Source organism: Callospermophilus lateralis, chromosome 2 (assembly GCF_048772815.1).
Source record: "Callospermophilus lateralis isolate mCalLat2 chromosome 2, mCalLat2.hap1, whole genome shotgun sequence".
NCBI lineage: Eukaryota > Metazoa > Chordata > Mammalia > Rodentia > Sciuridae > Callospermophilus > Callospermophilus lateralis.
The window spans coordinates 12,034,596-12,057,677 of NC_135306.1; the positions used below are offsets into that span (position 1 = coordinate 12,034,596).

General features: G+C 36.2%; 1 protein-coding gene and 1 pseudogene across 1 annotated transcript; both read right to left on the reverse strand.

Annotated features, from left to right (window-relative positions):
• Positions 1–584: 584 nt before the first annotated feature.
• Positions 585–1,514, reverse strand: LOC143385320 (olfactory receptor 1J21-like; annotated as a pseudogene).
• Positions 1,515–10,924: 9,410 nt separating this feature from the next.
• Positions 10,925–11,857, reverse strand: LOC143390720 (olfactory receptor 1J21-like). Its single transcript, XM_076843132.2, has one exon. The coding sequence runs from the start codon at positions 11,855–11,857 to the stop codon at positions 10,925–10,927; it is 933 nt and encodes a 310-aa protein (XP_076699247.2).
• Positions 11,858–23,082: the final 11,225 nt, after the last annotated feature.

Consider the following 23,082-nt stretch of genomic DNA (forward strand, 5'->3'; position numbering starts at 1 on the left):
GGAGCAGTATGCATTGTGTATATGAATGGAAACATCTCATGGTACCCTGTAAATATGTACCATTTTTATGCATCAAATAAAAAAGAAAAAACAAAAACAAAAACAAAACCCATAAAAACAATAGACTAAATTAACAATTAAGATTATTCACAAAAATAAATTCCAAGTATATGACAAGGCAAAAACAAAAATAAAAACATGAATTTACTTGAACAAATAAATACAATTGTTGTCTTAAAAAACAAATTTTGATAAAAAGGAAGAGGACTACCCAATGAAAAAGGACCAAAATCTGTGACTATGTGAAAATTTAAAATATTTACAAGAAAAGGATGCTATTAAATATGAAAAAACTATTCAGGTATATCTGTAAAAATATTCCCAAGTCTGACAAACTGACAAAGCATTACACAGAATAACTAAATTCAAAGTGTAAACATTGGCAGAAAAGAAAATACCATCTAAAGATTGATTAAGAAAAGAGATTCAGAGAGAAAAGTGTACACACATGGGATTAATAAGAGCATTGTACACACTAACTGCATTGAGTTAACTCAATGCAGTTAGTGAGAACATAAAGCATATTATACTGAAAATGTTCTGCTTCTGAGGATGTTTCTCAGAGCTCCTTTCATATCCCGATTCCTCAAACTGTAGATGAAGGGATTCAGCATGGGGGTGACCAGAGTGTACAACACAGACACAATGACATCCTCATCATTAGTATTATTGGATGAGGGGACAGAGCAGACTCCAATAACTGCTCCATAGTAACCAGAAACCACAGAGAGGTGGGAGCCACATGTAGATAAGGCTTGGAAGATGCCCTTGATGGAGGGTCTTCTCAGAATGGCAGCCCCAATGGGGCCATAAGAACGAGAATGCACAGGAGTGGCAGGGTAATGACCACCACTTGTACAGTGAGGATGACCAGCTGATTGATGGTGGTGTCTGAGCTGGACAGCTTGAGTAAGGCAGAGAGGTCACAGAAGAAGTGGTGAACAGTGTTGTCTCCACAGAAGGACAGACGGGCTAGGAGGAACGTGTTCAAAAGGGCACTGGCAAAGGATAAAATTCATGACACAATTATAAGCAAAAAACAGATGTTCTGATTCATGATGGTGGTATATTACAGAGGGTGACAGATGTCCACATACCTGTCATAGGCCATTGAGGTCAGAAGGAAGCTGTCAAGATCTGCATACAATACCTAAAAACATTCCTGGCAAATGACCCAGCATAGGAGATGGATTATCCCAGATGTTCACCAGCATCTTTGGGACAGTGACTGAGGAGAAAGAGATGTCAGTGAGGGCCAAGTGGCTGAGGAAGAAGTACATGGGGGTGTGCAGGCGAGAGTCCAGCCTGATGAGCAGGAGGATGAGCAGGTTCCCCAGCGCCGTGGTCAGGTACATGCCCAGGAACAGGGCGTAGGACATGCCTTGCTGCTCTGGCTGGATGGGGAGCCCCAGGAGGAGGAACTCGGACACATTGCTCTGATTGTCCCTCCTCATGCTCTTCTTTTGCTGAAAGCAAAGAATAGATGAAAATAGAAAAGAATGAAAAGCAAAATGAGTCAATATGTGTATATTAAGGAATATCTTGATCTTTTGCCACATTAATGGCTAGATAGTCTGAATAAAGGATATTATTTGTTCACAGAGAACCAACACAATATCTTTTGCAGAAACCATGAAACATCTGAATCATCAGATCAGACCAGGATCAAACATAAGGAGTCCAAGAATTCATGATGGAAATCCAAGATTAGGTAATTAGGTGCAAGGTGAGGAAGAAACCAGTCAATGGGACTATAGTAGAAGATCTCTAAGGGTCTGTTGAGCCAGCTGAACCTTTCACAGGCTCTGAAGCACATTTTTGCTGATGCTTTATTTCCATGGTTTGGATCAAGATTAGAGAACATCACGGGGAGATTTGAATCAGCAAAGTATCCGGGTCTGGAGAACTGGTGGAAAAATCATATCCAGCAGCAAAGGCCTCAAGGGCATGAATCCAATCAACATTAGATGTCTGGTGATATACTTTGAAATACATCTATAATTTTTTTCTTCAGGAAAACTCTTTCCCACTTAACCTTTTTAGTCTTATTTCAACCTTTTTAAACAAATTTTCATAGCATGTGGAGAAAAATTCTGTTTCTCTTCCAAATTCCTTTTTTGTGTATTCCCTCAACTTAAACCAAATGTTGTTTTTTTTGAAGTCTGTGAAATGCCAGGAAATGATCACCTTTCCTAGCCACACCTGGATGGACTCAGAAGAAGTTCTTCATTTCTTTTCCTCATAAACAAAAAATAACTTCTCCTTTTTGTAGTTCCTCACCTTGGTTTTATGCTAGCAGTTCTTAACCAATCTCAGCCTGAATTTTTACCATTTCTTGTAGTTTGTTATCATTCCCTTCTCCCTCTCCTCAGGTCTGTTGGTCTTAAACTAATTTTTGTTAACAATCACCAAATAACAAGGAAATAGATAATGATGTTCTATGTAAGTATAGAATCTGAAATCCGTTAACTTTTATTCAGTCTAAACATCTTAGAGAGTTGAAGTGAGGAGTTGTCCCACTATCTTACAACCCATTTGGGGGATTACCTAAAGTATACATTAATGTACCAGTTGTCCCAAATTGATTGAATGAAATTACCTTTAAAAGTACTATATCCTTTAGCCCACTAGTTTAAAAATTTTGTTAATGTTACTTGAGGTGAATTACATAGTCAGTTATCTGATTATTGTGTTACTAACAGTTTATCACAGTGACAATGGTAAATAGCTGTCTGTTGGACCTGTAAGTTGTTTCTAATGTTTTGTTATTACCAATAAGATTACAATAAATAACGATCTCCATATTTCATTTTACACTGCAATGTAGATGCACGTAGGACAAATGCCTACTTTAGAATTGGAGGGAATGTGTATTCATAATTTTGGTAGATTGTTGATTACAAGAGACTGGGTATGGGAAATGTGACTGTTATGTGCTCTTTCCAATTATCCCAGAACATGAGAGCCTGTCATCTGAAGATTACAAAGGCAGGCACTTCAGTGGAGTGTTTGGAGAGAGCATGGCTGGGCACTTGAGGAGCAGAACCAGCCAAGATCACGGCCGTCCTGGGAAAGACATGCAGCTGGAGAACTGGTGACAGGCCAGGGCTTTTTCTGAAGTAATAGAAATACAAGGCCTATTCTGAAGCAATAGAAAGTTTCAATTCAATTCTCATCAAAGCACTACAGCATACACACACAAAATCAACTTATACAGGAGGTAACTAACCATGTAAACCATTCGCTGTCTACTGAATAGAGATCAGATTATAGGAAGGCATGAGAGTCATCAGGGATCTGAAAAGGAGGTTACTGCAGCAGTTTAGGTATCATATGATGCATGTTTACACTTGGATTTTGGAAGCAGAGATGAAACAAGTTACAGAGGTTGGGTGCATAATTTGAAAAAAAACCTAACCCAACAAGATTTAATATGTGAATATGTGTTAAAGATTAACAAAAGAAAGTACATTTTTCCAGTGTGTTCTCAAAAAAGTAGATGAAGAATAAGTTTGAGATAAATTATTCTTTATGGAAATGTGGTTTCACCTTATCTGAAAATTTGGATGGAGACTCAGTTGAAGATAAATTACTCTATATGGAGCTGTCTGTCACATTCTAGTGCTGGGAGGGCTGGGGTTCTAGGGATCAGAAGCATACTACACACACACACACACACACACACATACACACACACACACACACAATCATATTACTGAAGGTAAATTTTATACCTTCCCTGACAGGGATCCTTAGGCAATGAGCACATATACGTTCAGCTACAGAACATGGAAAGGTTCGGAGCTCACTATTGCATCGCAACAAGCTGAAGAGTTATCAGTTCAGAAACAAAGAAAAAATATGTGTCAGTACACACTGGTTCACAGTCTGAGAAATAGGTATTAGTTCTCATCTTATAAGAGGACCCCAGCGTCTAACTCCCACTCCAACTACAGATTACATATGGGATATAATGACTTCATTGCAATTGGCTCCTTTGTGGGATGAACTTCTTGTTGAAGCAGCCATAAGAGAGTTTGCCCCTGGAGGAATAATGATAATACACAAATGCTGGTATTAGAAACTTGGTGGTTCACAAAGTGTTTTGACTTCTCTGTTCACATTGGGCAAAACGTGTTTCTAAATCCATAAGACACCAAGCTGGAGGATGAGTTTGTTAAGCCAAGTACCTAGTTTCTGGACCCCGTGCTATTTAGGAGCACTCTAACACTCTCAGAGCAGAAGAGTGAAGGGACACGTGTCTCATTATCACCATGGTGTCCACATTCTATTGCTTTAAGTTTCTCACAATACCATAAATAACCTTTCAATTTATGCTTCTTGCTCAACTCCTTACCATACCAATCCAAAATCCATTCTATACATCTCTAGTTCCATTTTTTTTTGGTGGGGGGAGGGTATCAAGGATTGAACTCAGGGGCACTCAACCACTGAGCCATCTTCCCAGTCCTATTTTGTATTTTATTTAAAGACAGGGTCTCATTGAGTTGCTTAACATGAAAACAAAAACAACAAACAAACAAATAAAAAAAATAAATGACCCAATCAATACATGGAACTGAATAGACACTAAGGAACTGAATAGACAATTCACAGAAGAAGAAATACAACTGATCAACAAATATATTAAAAAGTGTTCAACATCTCTAGCAATTAGAGAAATGCAAATCAAAACTACTCTTTCATCTCACTCCTGTCAGAATGGCAACCATCAAGAATATAGACAACAATAAATGTTGGCAAGGGAAAAGGTACACTCATGCATTGCTAGTGGGACTGCAAATTCGTGCAACCACTATGGAAAGCAGTATGGAGATTCCTTAGAAAATTGGGAATGGAACCACCATTTGACCCAGCTATCCCATGCCTTGATTTTCACCCAAAGGATTTAAAGGACTCAGCATACTACAGCAACACAGTCACATCAATGTTTATAACAGCTTAATTCACAACAGCTAGACTATAGAACCAACCAAGGTGTTCCTCAATAGATAAATGGATAAAGAAAAATGTGGTGTATACACTCAATGGAATATTACTCAGCTTTAAAGAAGGGTAAAATTATGGCATTTGCCAGTAAATCGTTGGAGTTGGAGATTTTCATGTTAAGCGAAATAAGCCAATCTCACAAAACCAAAGACTGAATGTTTTCTCTAATATGTGGATGATAACTCACAATAAGGCAGGGAGAACTAGGGAAGAATAGCATTACCATAGATTAGGTAGAGGGAAGTGATGGGAAGGTCGGGAGGAGATATGAGGAGAGGAAAGATAGTAGAATGAAACCGTCATTATTACTGTATGTATATATGTGACTGCATGACCAATATGATTCTGCAACATATACTCTCAGAAAAATTAGAAGTTACATTCCATCTATGTATGATATATCAAAGTGCATTAAGGCATTTCACTGCCATGTATAACTAATTAAAACAAATTTAAAATTTTTTTTAAAATAGTACAAAAACAGTTAACCTATGCTGTATATATAAGTGGCTAATTGTTTGCTGTGTTATTATAATTATTTTTTTTGAGTAAAATACATTTCCTTTTTATTGTAACATATACTAGCTGGGGAAGATGGGTAACAAATATAACTATGTAGTATTTATTTATTTATTTAACTCTAATTTCAAATTCTTTATTGAAAGATAATTTTTAAATTATGTGTTATTATAATTATTCCAAAGTATGAACAAATGACACTTTTGTTACCATTCTAAGCTGAAGGACACTTGGATTGCTTCTGGTATTGTTTTATCAAGCATAAAGCTTCTAATTAATAACATGGTATTCTATATTTAAATGAAGTTTTGCTATTAAAAAAGAATAGTCAGTGTCATGTGAACAAACCCAATGCTCAGTTGCTTAAACTAATGAAATAGTTTTTCTTATGTATTTTTTTGTGCATAATTATTTATGCAATTTACCTGTAATATAACTGCTAAGAACATTCTCATGCATGGCATTTATTGAGCACCAGAAATCAATGTGCACAGTTTATACTTAGGAGTGAATATAATACTAAATACTATCAGAAGCTGGGAAACTTGGAGTGCTGAAATAACTGGGTCCAATTGAAAAGCAGCAAAAAGGCATGACCATGTATTTCACATGAAGGGATTCTTCAGAAGTAAGGGTAATAATGGTGGTGCTAATGTCCAGTGTGGGTCTCCTAGTGTAGAAAGTTTAACTATGTGATAATTCAGGAACCAGTCTCAATTATTCTGAGAACCTAAGGGAATCTGATTCCATCCAATAGAGGAGAAGATTCACATTCTTGTTGAAACTCCTGGCCAGGAATCGCACACATTCTCCTCTATTTGGGACAATGATCCATCTTGACCCACCTAGATCAGTAGAAAATGCTGTGATTCCCTACCAGTGACAACTTCACAGATCATGAAATTTGGGTTGAGAGCTGTCCATCTCTGTCATGAATACTAAATATAGGCTAAAATACTTTGTTTCCTTGATGGTCAGTGAAATAGAAAGTGAAAGCACAATGAGATAAATTTTGTTGTTCATTACACTTGGAAAATACTTAAAAATCTCCTGCCAATGCCACATGTTGTTTAATAAGAACTCTTATACTCGGTGGATATAGGTTTAAATTAGTATAATTGAAACTAATTACTAGACTATTTTTAGTGCAGTTTTAGGTTCATAGAAAAATTGAACAGGAAGTGTTCATATAGTACTTTTCCCACACCAGCTACACCTTGCACTGATGTAACATGTTTGTTACAACTGAATAATATTGATACATTGTTATCAACTAAAGTCCATAGGTAACATTGGGGTTTAAGCTTTGTGTAGTATGTTGTGATTACATTTTGCTATTGTTGTTTCAGCAAAATACATAGTGATATGTACTCACTGTTACAGCAGCATATAAAATCAAGTTTCTCCCCTGAAAAATTCCCTTTTCTTTACTGATTCATCCTTCTTCTTCCCTTACAACAAAGCCTTAGCAAACAGATTTATGTATTATTTCTATAGTTTCACATTTTCCAAGATGTCATGTAGCTGAATTCATATTATGTCTTGCCTTTTCGTACTAGTTTTGTAGTGTAACATATGAGTAACTCACAGAGGGATATATTTATATATACTATATAATTTATATATATATATAAATTATATATATATATATACATGAATATACACACAATTCATATCTTTATATGTGTGTGTGTGTGTGTGTGTGTGTGTATATACAGATTGTTTTTAAAGCAGTTTAGTTACAGAAAATTGAACAGAATGTATATATATATATATATATATATATATATATATATATATATATGTAGTAGGTAAACACCTAACATTTTATGGTACTGGGGATTCAACCCAGGGCCTTGCACATGCTGGGCTAGTTCTGGGCCATTAAATTATGCCCAAAGCATGTTAGTGTAATTATATTGTGGAAGAATTTATTTTAGTAATAGCTCAATTGGATATACATATGCCCTGTAATCCAGTGTTTCCTTTTCTTGGTAGAGAATTCATAGAACTTTGTGCTTGTACACACTGGATGCATGCAGAGAATAATTGTCGTGGTATGATCACAATGGCAAAGTGCTGAAAGGGAAAAAGAAGCCACTGGAAACAGAGTAGATAAGCATAGCATAGTCTCATAGTGGGACATGAAAATGTAGATGAATTTCATGCAGACAGTGTTGAGAGCCACAGTTTAGTCGGAATGGTGCCTGGCATTTTGCTAGAGGGAATGGTTGAAAGGTGACCCTGCTCCGGGAATAGGGCAGCTCCGGGATTAGGGCGGATCCTGCTGCCTTGGGCGCCCACTACTTTGGAGTTCTTTTTGAGTTCTCTCGGGTTCCGGAGAATTGGCGCGGAGCCCAGTGGAGGGAGTGTATTCCCGGGAAGTGTGTGTGTAGAGGCCGGTGAGAGTTGGGGGTAAAGAGTTGCTGTTTGAACCTACAAGGCTTTGTGGCGGCTCAGTTATTTTGTGCCCAGACCAACTGCGGCATTGACTCTTCTTTTGATATTCCATCCTTCTTCCTGTAACTTGCATAATGGGTCTGAAGGTATTCCCGCAAGCAAGCCCCAAGGTTTCTTACATTTGAAATAGGCCTTAATGGTGTTCATTATTCATTAGCCTCCAGGTATGGGAAAATCACTGTTGCAGATGTAAGAATAGCCAAACTGGAGTTCTGAATATCAACTGTTATGGATTTGAGCCAAATCATCTTCTTTTTGGTCTGTAGAAATCGCTTTAGATAATCTCTCTGGAATCCAAATTGACTGCTGTTCTCCCTGTGGAAACACACAAACAGACCCCCTACTCCAGACAATCACTGGGTCAGGACCTTTCCATTGTCCTGTTAGAATATCTTTCCAAAGTACCTTGGGCTTATGTACATTTTTTGGACACATATGCCTTTCCTCAGCACTAAGCCCTGATGAATCCAAATTTTAAGTTTAGAGTAAAAAGGGTTATTTTAAGTTTATCTTTGGGGGATATATACCCCTTTCCAAGACAGAAATAAAAAAAAAAACGCAAGCAAAATTAAGCAGAATAAATACAGTTTTATTTCATTTATATGTAATACAAAGTCAATAAAATTGAAGGATCAGTGCAGAGGCATTGAAACTCAATGAAAAGTAAGGGACTTGAGAAAATAGTCAAGAAACTGGTTTTCTTTGAGAACAGAGAAGTTAAAGTTAAGGACCAAAGGTATTTCAACATTTTGATAGTTTATTATTATTATTATTATTTTATTATTATTATTTAAACCTGGAGATTACTAAATGAATATTTATCTTAACATTATTTAAAATGTGACTATATGTCTCACATGTATGAACAACATCATACATACACATGTAAATTTAACTTCACATGTTATTTGTTCACATGCTATTTCAGTGTTTTTATAAAAATGAAAGTAAGTTTTCCAGTAAAATGGGTGAAAACATTGCAGATGTTTGAAAAATATGTAATTGGTTTATAGTGACGTGATTTGAACTCACACACACAGTAGATTGTTTTCCAGTTCCAAAACTAGCACAGGTCAAGTTATTAAACCTCCCTTAACTTCCTCCTTCATACCAATTACTACGACCCATAGAAATAATGGCTATGGAAATATCTGTCATAGTAATTGACTTAATGAAGTTTTAGGTACATTTGCTTGGAGCACAGGCAGATTTCCCACGACTAAAGACAAAACTGCCAATTCAAACAGAAACCTAGGACACTACAATTATGTAGCTTGGCAGGGAAATATATTCTTCACTTAAAGATAAAATATAGTTGGATTAAACTACACTGAAGACCTGGTTGAGCTCACTGTGGATTGTCTGGACTTCCTGAATTCCTGTCTACTTTTTCTTCTGCACACACCCTGAAAGGCTGAACCCCGTAGCAGAATAAATTGATCACCCACAATCACAGCAAAGCCTGAAAAGTCTTCTGCAAAATCTCTTCTCTCCCTGCTAGTTTTCACAACCACTTAATCCTCCTTGGACTAGAGAGTCCAGTCAAGTTTCTGCTCCTGATTTGTACCTGACCTTTTACAAAGAGCCAACCTATTTCAGTTTGAGAACAGACCTTCTCATTTTCAAAAAAAATTTGGATGTGGTGTGCCTAGTCACTATCACTCTAACAATAGTAAAGAATATTAGGATTGAGGACAAGAAATTACAACTGCAGGGAAGAAATGGGGCAGAGGGATTGGAAAAAGGCTGGTCAACAGGTACTAAGTTACTGTTAGAAGAAATAAATTCTAACATTCTATTTTACAATATGGTGACTCTGGATACTTACTGAAAGAACGATCAAGGCTTGCGGTTGGAGAAAATGCCCGTGATCGTCTGGCAAACCTCTGATGCCCAATCTGGAGGAGAGAATGCACCCCACCACGACCTTCATGGTCACCGTGGACTCTCTGGAACCCTGTTCACGAGCGGGAGGTCCTGAGGGGTGGAAGAACAGGCACTCCCCTCCCTCTCTCTCTCTCTCTCTCTCTCTCTCTTAACCACCCTTGTCCCTCTCCTGATCCTTACCCACCAATCAGACTAGCCCTGCTGGCTCACCTGATCCTTACCCACCAATCAAAAAGCACCCCATGCCAACTGTCCTACCGCCCGACCCCCCTCTATAAATATGCAGAGGTGTTCCTCAATAAACAGGCATTTTCTCTGACGGCAAGCCTTGATCGTTCTTTCACTTACACTATATGTTTAAAGCAAGCTAGAAAAGGGATTTTGAAACTTCCCACCATAAGGTGATACATTGTTGAGGAAATAGATATACTTCCCTTGATTGGACATTATACATTGTATCCAGGTATGCAAACATCTAATTGAACCCCATAAATATGTATGACTTTTGCATGTCAAAAAACAAAGATTAAAATAAATTTAAAAGAAAATAAAAAACAAAATGAAGCTAGATTTAAAATTGTTATCCATAAAAATAAATTTATAGTGTATTATAAAGTTAAAACCTAAAAGAAATAATAAACCTACCAATAAATATTTTTGTGACATTAAGAAAGAAAAACACCTTACCTATAAAAAAGTATGAACCATGAAATGAAAACCAGAAAGACTTTCACTATAAAAAGATTTTAAAAATTGTGGGATAAATATACTATGTGAAAATGTTTCCCAAGACTCTAGATCACAAAAATAAAAAATAATAATAAATTTAAGAACTTGGAAAGAAAAACTAAATCCAAGGCAAAAGAAAATAAAGGCTGAAAAAGGTGCCACAAGACTCATTAAGGATGATAATTCAGAGGAAAGGATGCATTCATGGCAAGTGAGATGGTCTCCAACCAAGTAATAGGGAAGACACAGCCCGTCATGCTCAAATCGTTCCTCTCCTGAGGATGTTTCTGAGAGCTCCTTTCATATCCCGATTCCTTAGACTGTAGATAAAGGGGTTCAACATGGGGGTGACCAGAGTGTACAACACAGACACAATGATATCCTTGTCTTTATTGTTATTGGATGAGGGGAAAAAGTAAAGTCCAATAATGGCTCCATAGTACAGAGAAACCACAGAGAGGTGGGAGCCACATGTGGACAAGGCTTTGCAAATGACCTTGATGGAGGGTCTTCTCAGGATGGTGGCCCCAATGTAGATATACGAGACCAGGATGCAAATAAATGGCAGAGTAATGACCACCACTCCTACAGTGAGGATGACCAGCTGATTGATGGTGGTGTCTGAGCTGGACAGCTTGAGTAAGGCTGAGAGGTCACAGAAGAAGTGGTGAATGGTGTTGTCTCCACAGAAAGAGAGATGGGCTAGGAGGAGGGTGTGCACAAGGGCACTGGCAAAGGACAAGACCCAGGACACAAGAACTAGCAGGAAACAGAGGCTCTGCCTCATCATTCTGGTGTAGTGCAGGGGATGACAGATGGCCACATACCTGTCATAGGCCATTGAGGTCAGAAGGAAGCTGTCGAGATCCCCATACAATAAGAAAAAATATACCTGGGAAATGCACCCAGCATAGGAGATGGACTGAGTCTGCGTCAGCATGTTCATGAGCATCTTTGGAGCCGTGACTGAGGAGAAAGAGATGTCAGTGAGGGCCAAGTGGCTGAGGAAGAAGTACATGGGGGTGTGCAGGCGAGAGTCCAGCCTGATGAGCAGGAGGATGAGCAGGTTCCCCAGCACCGTGGTCAGGTACATGCCCAGGAACAGGGCGTAGTACATGCCCCGCTGCTCTGGCTGGATGGGGAGCCCCAGGAGGAGGAACTCGGACACACTGCTCTGATTGTCCCTCCTCATGCTCTTCAAGTTCTCTTTTACTGGAGATGAAGAAGAGATGGAAATAAGAAAGAAGGGGACGCCATGGTTACTATTACATAATAAAAACATAGTTTTGAACTAGTCAATATGTGCATTTTACTGAATGAATACCTTAATCTTTTGCCACATTAACGGCTAGTGATGGATGATCTGGGTAAAGGATACTATTTGTCCACCAAGAACCAACACAATATCTTTTGCAGAAATCAAGAAACATCTGAATCATCATCAGACCAGACCAGGTTCAAACATGAGGAGTCCAAGAATTCATGATGGAAATCAGAAATTAAGGAATCAGGTGCAAGGCGAGGTAAGAAACCAGACAACGGGACTGTAGGAGAAGATCTCTAAGGGTCTATTGAGCCAGCTGAACCTTTCACAGACTCTGAAGCCCACTTTGGCTGATGCTTTATTTCCATGGTTTGGATCAAGATTAGAGAACCCTGTGGGGAGCTTTGAATCAATAAGATAACTGGGTCTGGAAAATTGGTGAAAAAAATCATATGCAGCGTGTCAAGGGAAGGGCCTTAAAAGGCATGAATCCGATCAACAACATCAGATGTCTGGTGATATACTTTGTAATAAAGTCATCATTTTTTTTTCTTCAGGAAAACTCTTTCCCACTTACCCTTTATAGTCTTATGTCAATCTTTCTAAAGGAATTTTCATAAATGCGAAGAAACATTCTGTTTCTCTTCCAAATTCCTTTTTTTGTGTATTCTCTCATCTCAAACCAAATCCTACTTTTTAAAGTCTGTGGAATGCCAATTAATACTTCCTTTTCTAGCCACATCCTGAATTGGCCAAGATGAAGTTCTCTATGTCTCTCCTGCAGAAACAAATGATAACTTCTTTCTTTCAAACCTGAAAGAAGTGGTTCCTCATTTTGGTTTCCTGCCAAGTATTTTTAACTAATACTTTCTTGTTGTATTTCTACCATTTCTTAAATTTTTCTAATGCTATTATTCTTCTTTCCTTCTCCTTCAGGTTTTTTGGTAATTTAGACTAATTCCTCTTAAAAATTGCCAAATAATAGGGAAAGAGAATATGATAATTTAGTAAAATATAGAATCCAAATTTCATTAAAATTTATTTAGTCTGAACATTTTTGAGTGCTGAAATGATGAGTTGCCTTCCTATGTTATTCATAACTCATTTTTTGGGGAGGGCTTACCTAAAGTACATATTAATGTACCAATTCTCTCAAATTGATTGAAATTATCTTTGAATGTTCCACATCCTTTAGCCCACTAGGCTAAAAATTCTGTTGATGTGATATTATTACCTAAGGTAAATTATATATCCAGTTATCTGATTTATTTCCATGTTAATAACAGATATTTTATCATGATGACAATATTAAATAGCTATCTTTTGGGCATGCAAATTTTTAAAATATTTTGCAACTTCCAGTAAGATAAATAGCACTTTCATATGTCATTATGTACCATTTTTGAGTGTTGAAATGAAGAGTACAAATCCTTACCTTGTAGCATGAATACAAATTCCTAGCTTGGAATTGGAGAGAACGCATAGTCATGATTTTGATAGATTGTTGATTGCAAGAGGCGAGGTGGTGGCAAAGGTTACTATATATTGTCTTTCAAGAAGCCCAGAATATAACAGCCTGTCATATGAAGATTATAAAAATTAGCACTCCAATGAAATGTTTGGAGAGAATATGGCTGGGACATTTGAGGAGCTGAGACCATTTAAGATCATGGCCACCCTGGGTAAGAGAGGTACCTGGAGAATTGTTGAGAGGCCAGAGTATGTAAAGCATTATAGAAAGTTTCCTGAAATAAAAGAAAGTTTCCATTTTACTCTTATAGAAATAGTATACACCACAAAACATTTAAGAAAGGAAGTGAGTCAAAATTCCATTTGCTCTATGCACGGAAGATGGAAGGAGAACCTCATTGTTTTACAGAGTACATATATGATGTTGTGATGAGAAAAATTTTTTAAAAAGTGTGTCACATTAGATTGGATAGAGAGAAAGGATGGGAGAGGAGGGGAGGAGTAGGGGGGATAGGAAGGGCAGCAGAATAGAATAGACAATATGATTGATGTATGTACATTCCATGTATGTATTATATGTCAAAATACATTCTGCTGTCATGTATGACTAAAAAAAATAAAAATAAGTCGTATGGTAAAAAAAAAAGATTACTAATACTATTTTAAAAATTCCGTTTGCTCTATAATGAGTAGAGATAAGAATGTAGGAAGGAAAGACAGCAGGTATGAAAATGGGAGATTCCTACAGGAGTTTAGGAATGAAATAATACCTGTTTACATCTGGATTATGGCAGCAGTAATGCAGAAATTTATAGAAGTTGGGTGTAAAATTTGGGAGAAAACCTAATAAGACTTAATGTGGATTAAAGATTTGCAAAATAAGGTACCTTTTTTCCCAGTAGATGAAGAATCAGTTTGAGATAATTTATTCTACATAAATATGTGGTTTCACCTCATCATCTCAAAATTTGGGTGGTGACTCAGTTGAAGATAAATTACATGGAGGTGTCTGTTATACTCTAGTGTGAGCAGGGATGGAGCCTAGGGATCAGAAGCACATTCCCAACACACACACACACACACACACACACAAACAAATGTGACCATATCATTGAAAGTAAATTTTACACTTCTATAACACAGACCTTAGACAATGATCACAGATACCTTCTGCTACAGGACATGGAAAGTTTCTTCCATTTCTCTGGAAGACATAGAGCAGGGTGAAATACGTAGAGTTTCAATGGGGCTCACTGTTACATTGCAAAAGGAAAAGGAGTTATCAGTTCAAAACCAGAGAATGATAATGTATCTATACATATTTGTTCATAGACTGAGAAATAAATGTGAGTCCTTGTTTTTACAAACTATGGAGATGATCCAAGTGAAATCCTTTCATCCCTGCACCAAATTAAAAAAAAAAAGATAATAATGACTTCATTACAATTAGCTCTCTTGGGACATGAACGACTTGTTGAAGTAGTCATAAGAGACTTTACTCTTGGAGAACTAACAATGATGGAATAATGAGGAATAATTATGTTAGATATTAGAATAATTATATCAAATATTAGAATAATGATATTAGAATGGATATTAGAATAATTATAATTATATTAGATATTAGATAATGATATTAGACTGCTACTAGAAACTTGTAGTTCAAAACCCTTTTTGCCTTCTCTATTTACATTAGGGAAAATATTAGTCAAGTCAAAAACAAACCAAGCTGGTAGATAGTGTTTACCCAAGTATCTTGTTTCTGAACCCCATGCTATTTCAAGAATACCAGTAATACTCTAATACCTTCAGTCTTTGAATAAAAGAGTCAGGAAACATATGTTTCATTCTCACCACAGGACTTGGGGAATAAAATAACTTCATGTAAATCTTATTCTCTTGACCAAAAGCTATGGTTTTAATATTCTATTGGTGTAAGTTTCTCATATAACCACAAAATACCTTTAAATATATACTTCCCTCTCAATTCCTTTTAAAACTGGTCCTAATTTTTTTCCAAACATCTCCAGTTATATCTTGTCAAGGCCTGATAAAAAATAAATATCACATGTTGATTTTCAATGGGAATATATGTGAACATTTATAAACCTTAATTAGTTCTGATTATATTAAAAATAAATATGTATTGGAAACTGCCATTTGAATGAAGAAGTCTTATAAGACTTTTAGACTTCAGGAATGGTTTTTGCATCTTACAGATCATAGTTGAGCATCTGTTTACCTGATGATAACATTACAAAAGATCTACCTGTTTTCCTAAAAGTTGAAAGTTGATAATACTTCCTTCTGAAATCCACTTCCCTCCTTCCTTCCTTGCATGGCTATTACAAATATCCACAACTCTACAACATTCCTCATTTAATTAGACAGTATGAGAAAAGGATCTCTTGAATTAACAAATAATGGTACTCTTCTCCAGGTACCAGATACCATTTCTAGAAGACCTTCACCTTTATCCTCCTACAGACCTAGGTCTCCCATCTTTCCAAATCCTATGCAAATCTTACCTTCTGAAAATACTTTTAATAGTTAGGCATGCAAACAGAAAAGGTGTAAAATATGCAAATAAGTTTCACTGGGATTTCACAAAAGATCTTCGGAAAATAACCGAATGAAAAAGTGGCCAACATTATAATATGAAAAGACAAATTAAAACCTTTATATTAAGAGGTTTATATTAAGTTTATATTAAGAGGTTAGAAAAGTTAAATTTAAGGATGGTTTTTGGTGACTATGGATGTATAACCTAACATTTTAGCTACTTATAATAGGGAAACTGTGTCATGTGGTTTACAGTGGAAGATGTGCATTGCTATGGGCTGTTCAATTCCATTGGTGGTTATATAACCCAAAGATATCTTGTACCTGTTAAACTAGAGACCTAAATATGTAAAATATATTCAATATTATCTATAATCTCCAAAAAAGATGGAAAATAACCAGTCATAGCATTTTTACATAAGGAATATTATAGAGCAATTATATACCACATCATATATTCATGAAAGAAATGTATTCATAGAAGAAAAACCAAGGATCTGACAATACAAAGGAAAGATTTATATGTATCCATTTTTATAGCCTGAATGCTTGTGCCCAGCCCCAAATGCATATGTTGAAGGCCTAACACCAATTGTGGATATGTTTTAGACAAAGGATCTCTAGTTAAATGAAATCATAAGGATGGAACATTAAATCCAATATGACTAGTGTCCTTTTGAGAATGGACAGCCTCTCTCTCTCTCTCTTTCTCTCTCTCTCTCTCTCTCTCTCTCTCTCTCTCTCTCTCTCTCTCTCTCTCTCTCTCATCTATGCCTTTTAACAATATAGCTAGAAGGGGCATCTCTCTGAAAGCCAGGAATAAGACAGTCCTCAACAAGATACTAAATGAACTGGAAACTTGATCTTGGATTTCTAATCTGTACAACTCTGAGTAAATGAATTTCTATCAAGTCATTCACTGTGTGGTATTTTATTATGGCAGCCAAAGATAGCAAGAGATGTATATGTGTATGTGTAAATGTATATACATATATTTTAGAGATATATACAAACAGGAATAAAACTATGAAAATCAATGGAATCAAAGGCATTAATTTTATACTGGTGATTTTGCCTGAGGGGAGACAGGAGGGTAGAATATGTGTTGTGAGGGTAGATTAAAATGATACTTTCTTAAAACAAAAGTTCGTAAATGGAAATAAAATATTCATAGTAATGAGCATCCATGAAATATATATCTTGATGAATTATCATGAGAGAAACCTACCTATATATTAAAAGCTGAATGAGTAGTCCTCCATAATGCCTTTCCTAGCCATTTCTCCATAATGGACATATTATTATATTGCCACAATCGCTCTTGACTGAATTTCCCCTGAAAATGAGGTGGAATTAAAATCTGTTCTGTTAGTTTTTTGAAATTATATCATAAAATTTCATATGACAAATATGGTGAAATTCTCATGAACAAGTGAATCAGCATTGGCAAATGCATATTAATACACAAAGCATTGAGATCAATCTAGAGAGCTCCCTTGAGCCCCTTCCCAGTCAATATCATCCAAGAGCAAGGAGTAATCCCATTTCTTTAACAGTATATTAATTCATTTCTGTAGTTGGTTCTAGCTCTTTCCTGGAGGTGATAGTTGCACTGGACTGACTCTAGCTCCATAGCTAGTTTTAATCTTGATGATGGAGCTGGCTCTAGGTTGAAACTGGTGCTAGCTCCAAGTTGAGCTGCTGCATACCTTGCAATATTGTATCTGGATCCAGCTAGGCAGTTGGTGGTAGAACTAAAACTGGATCTCCAGAATTGACTCTAGTTCTGGTACTGATGCTGGAGTTAACACCAGAGGTGACTCTATCTCTCTGTCCCATTGTGGATCTTCAAATGGTCATTGCACTGCATTTTGAAGAACCAAGAGTCAAGAATTTTACCTCCAGGAAGTCTTCCCAGAGAACAGTCTACTCAGGTGAGTGCTCTGAATCTTTTGGTTTTTTTGGCCTAACATCGCAATCTGGAACCTCCTCTAAGTGTGGCTTGGCCTGTCATCTCTTAACAGATTCAGATGTAGCTACCCCAGTCCTCCTTACCCTGCTGGTCTACTTCAGTGAGCTTCAGGTTTTCTATCTAGGGTAGGAGATGGTGGATATGAGTCTCCAGGTCCAAGACAGGTAAATGAATGCCTGGTTTTTAAAGTTCAGGAACTCACAGAAATTCTCTGTGTCTGGTGCATTGAGGGACTTAGAATGGATAACACTGGAGACAGCAGCCATTCAATTTCTGTTAGTCAGAGGCCTAGAATGTCCTTCCATGATGCTTTCCTATTATACTCCTGGGTGGTGGTCTGTTGTGCCTGCCTCTGTCCATGCAGAGCCTTGTCTCATCCATCCACCACACCTACTCTGGTTGCCTTGGCACTTGTTGGTTTGTTCATTGAGCTGGGGCTGTCAAAGTGGCTCCTTTGAAAGTCCCGAGGATATGCTTTAATCAATTTGCCCCACGTTCAGCGAGGTTGACATAATCTTCTACTTCCTCTTTGAAACATAAATATACCAAGAAGGTGAGTGGGTTGTATCTTCCCTCTTCATTACACTGTATTGTATGCAGAAGGACACTCTATAAATATTGGAAGACTCAAGCAATGAAGGTAATCTATGCTAAGTCTACACAAGTATCAGTTTGTCCTGCGTTATGGACAATGTTCTACCTTATTCTCTGGGTGCTAAGAATGGGTCTAGTATTTCCATTGGCACAATTCCATGATGAGGACCACAACCAAGTCAAGATGGTGCCTGGCACTTTCCAGAAGGAATGGTTTGAGAAGCCAACACCAGAGCCATTAAAATGATAGATTCTTTAATGACTAACTGCTGTGTCTAGATTATGTCAATTAAGTTAAGCTGTGTGTAATCATTAAGATGATGATTCCTTATTGGTTGACTGCTGTACCTAGTTTATGTTAATTAAGAACAAGCTGTGTATTCAATTATGTATATATACCCCTGCAGTCCTACAATAAACGGCTCCCACTCCTGCTGTATCAATTTTCACAAGTTGTTTGTTGCCCCCTGGTTAGTTTGCTGCAGCCAGACTGTGGCAATTCCACAAAACAAGTGACAGCATGGGCTATTCCACTCCCATATGCAACTGAGTAAACAGGACTTAATTTCCATACAGAATCTGGAGGATGTTACATATTATACCTTCTTTGGTCTGAGTGGAGCAGAATACAGCATCATTAGATTTAACAAAATGTGGCATTTGGAAATGTTGTTTCGCTCAAATTTATTTCTGCATCTTTTATTATGCACCCTTAGTCAGATTGTCTGTGTTCATGCCAATATCATGCTGTTGTAGTTGCTGGAACTGTGTAGCACGTTTTGAAATCAGATATCATGATGCCTCCACTTTGTTATTTTTCTTTAGGATTCCTTTGGCTATTTTACGTACTTTGTGATTCCATAAAAGTGTTAGGAATGTTCTTTATATTTTCGTGAAAGAATATAATGGATATTTTGATGAGAATTACACTGAATTTGTAATAAATTAAAGCTTACAATCCATGAACATTGGATGTATTTCCAGTTTTTGTATGTCCTCTTCAATATATTTCAACAGTGTTTTGCAATTTTCATTGCAGAGAACATTTGTTTCCAAGCTTAAATTTGTTTCTATTTATTTCCTTTAATTTCATAATTATTATGAATGAAAATTCTTTATTGATTTCTTTCTCAGCAATTTTGTTATTGGTGTATAAAATCTATTAATTTTGTTATCCTGCAACATCAATAAATTTTAATAAATTTTTAAAATGTTTTTTTGACAAGGTCTTTAGTCTATCCTATAAGAATATACTGTCCACTGCAAACACATAACGTAATCTTTTCTTATTTGGATAAAATTTCTTTCTTTATCATTCCTTATGTTCATGCTAATACTTCAAATAACATTTGGAATAATTACGGTAGAAATGTACATCCTTGTCTTATTCTTCGTCTTAGATAAAATTATTTCAGCCTTTCCCATTCAAAATGGCATAGGTGTGGGTGTGTCATATACTATCCTTATTGCATTGAGATACATCCTTATATATCTGATTTTTGAGGGTTGTCTTTTTATTTAATTATTTACTCATTCATTCATTTATTTATTTATTGGTACTGGAGATAGAACTCAGGGGCACTTGACCACTGAACCACATCCCCAGCCCTATTTTGTATTTTATTTAGAGACATGGTCTCACTGAGTTGCTTAGCACCTTGCTTTTGCTGAGGCTGGCTTTGAACTTGAAATCTTCCTGCCTCAGCCTCCCAATCTGCTGGGATTACAGGCATGCGCCACAGAGCCCAGCTTAAGGGTTGTCTTTTTAAGTCATTAAGACTTATTGAATTTTACTCACTATTTCTTCTGCATATACTGAGATGCTTCTATGGTGTTTAGCCTCTTTCTATTAATGTATATTTTTATTATGATTTGCATATGTTGGAGCATCCTTGCATATCTGTGATTAATCTGTCTTGACTCTGCTGTATATATTCTTTCTGGTAGTGCTGGGGATTGAAGAGCTTTGTGCATGCTAAGCAGGCCTTGTCTTCCTGAGCTATATCCCCAAATCCCTCTATAATTATCACAAGGCAGCCAGTGCCTCATGGAGGATCCTTTTTCCTGCCCAAAAGATTGTAGGCTACTGGAGAAAATAAGTCAGAAATAATTAGCGAAGAAATAAGATGCAGAGTCAAAAATTAGTTTTAATGCAGAGCGCCTGACAGGTCCAGCCCACACAGAAGCTGGAGCTGAACAATTAGAAAATGGCTTCCGTGGTTTATTTAAGAGGGTACATCAAAGGCAGGGATGGAGTCTTGCTTCATGGTGACTTACCGTTAGCAGGTTGATTGGCACCTTGGCAAGTCACACCCATCTCTGAGAGGCTCTGTGACTACAGCAGGTCATCCCATCTATGGTGCTGTATGGGACCTTTTTGAGAACAGCTGAGGGGGAGTTCATGTGTTTTTTGGGTGATCTTACCCTGTGGGATTGCCATAGGAAGTTCCCAATACCAGACTTTCCCACTCACTGGTTACAATGCTAAAAAGGTCCTCGTGTATAGTTCATGAATGGCTCTTGACATATAATCTTTTTTAGGAGGTTTAGTTTGATTTTCTAGTATTGTGTTGAATTTTTTTTTCAACTTTGTTCATTAGGGTTATTTTTCTTTTTTCTTTTTTTTTGTTGTTGTTGTATGTTTGCCTGGTTTTGATATCAGGGTAATGTTAGCCTCATTGAGTGAGATTGGAGGGTTTTTGTCCCTATATCAGATACTTTGACAGAACCAATTTTGCAATGCTGGAGTCTCAACCAGGCAAGTACACTACTACTGAGCTACATCACAACCCCTCAAAATAGCCATTTGTTAGTAAAAGTCATGGATATTTCAACACTAAATAATTCTCACTTATTTTGAATCCATCTAGATCTTAAAACTCTTTCCAATATACACTTACATATAAATTTTTAAACATTTAAAATGTGCCCATATACTTATTTTCCCCATCCCTGGCCACAATTTCTCCTACTGACAATTTGTATTGGTGTAGTACATTTGTTATAATTGAACCAACATTGTTACATTATTATCATAGTTTACATTATGGTTCACTAATTGTGTTGTACAGTTGTAGTAACTTTTTTATGTTTCTGACAAATGAATAGTGAAACATGTCCACTGTTACAATATCATACATAATAATTTTTCTGCCTTAACATTTCCCTTACATCTACCTATACATTTATTCCTTCCCCTATGTTAATGTCTTAGCAACCACTGATCATTTATTATCTCAATAGTTTTGCATATTCTAGGATTTCCTGCAGTTGCACTCATTTAATGTGTAGACTTCTTGTACAGGCTTCTTACTATTACTATTTTGTAGAAGAGTTAAGCAGTGATGATTTAATTGAATAGATACATAAGCTACAGTCTTGTTACTCTCCTGAGTGTACAAGTTATAGTATATTTTACATATACATACACATTGGATTCATGCACAGAAATGTTTGTGGCAGCATTATTCATAGTAATATAATGCTGATAGCAAAAATAGAGGAGATAAACCTGTTATAGGCTCACAGTGGAAATGAAAATACGTAGATAAATCTCATATGGGCTACAAAAGTAATACTTAGCAGAATAAATATAGTATTATTTTATTTATACACACTTCTAGAGGAGACAAAATTTAAGAATACACAAGTGAAAATTCTAAATAGAACAAGGGTCTTTGCAAATAATCAAGATACTGAGTTCCTGAAAAAAAATGCAATTGAGGAGGGACCAAAGAAGCATATGCAATATTGTTTGTTTTCTATTATTTAAGCCTAGGGATTATTAAATGAATATTTATTTTAATAATATTACTTAAAATGTGATCATATATCAATGCAACATGAATATATGCACATTTATTTAAAGAGCATGTAAACTATTTAAAATACACTTAATTCCCCTAATTGACAACCACTGAGAGAAGGAGGAATGAAGAAAAGTTGATGAATGGGTTGCAAAGTAAGGAAATTAAGTTCTGGTGTTCTAATGCACTGTAGCTCAACTGTACATAATGATAATAAACTGCATCTGTGGATAAGTTAAAAGAAAGAGTTTGGATGTTTCCACCACAAATTAATGATAAATATTTGAGGAAGGATGCTCACTTTCATTAGAATATTACATAAAAAAATTTTAAAAATCCAGGTAAGAAAACATAACCTAATACTCTAGAAATAATTATAATTTATATATATTAAAAATAATATAGAATAAATAAAAATTACTAACAAGTAAAATTAAAGTTTAATTAAGGTTACTTACAAAATAAATCCCAAGAGTATTAAAAATTAAATAAAAAATAAAATCATGAACCTGGCAGAAGAAATATTTGTAAGACTGAGAAAGTGAAAAAGCTTTATTAGAAAAAGCTATAAACTATACAATTAAAAAAGCTATAACTATAGAAAATCTAAAATTGTAGGACAAGTATAGTACATGAAAAGTAAGAATTTTCATGCATATTTGTAAACACCATTCCTGAGGCTCTCAAGATCAATAAGACAGAGACAAAAGCTAAATTAAAAATGAAACATGGCCACTGCTGGTGGGACT

Coding starts and splice junctions, on each gene's coding strand:
- LOC143390720 (XM_076843132.2), bottom strand. CDS start 11,857: ATGAGGAGGGACAATCAGAGCAGTGTGTCCGAGTTCCTCCTCCTGGGG.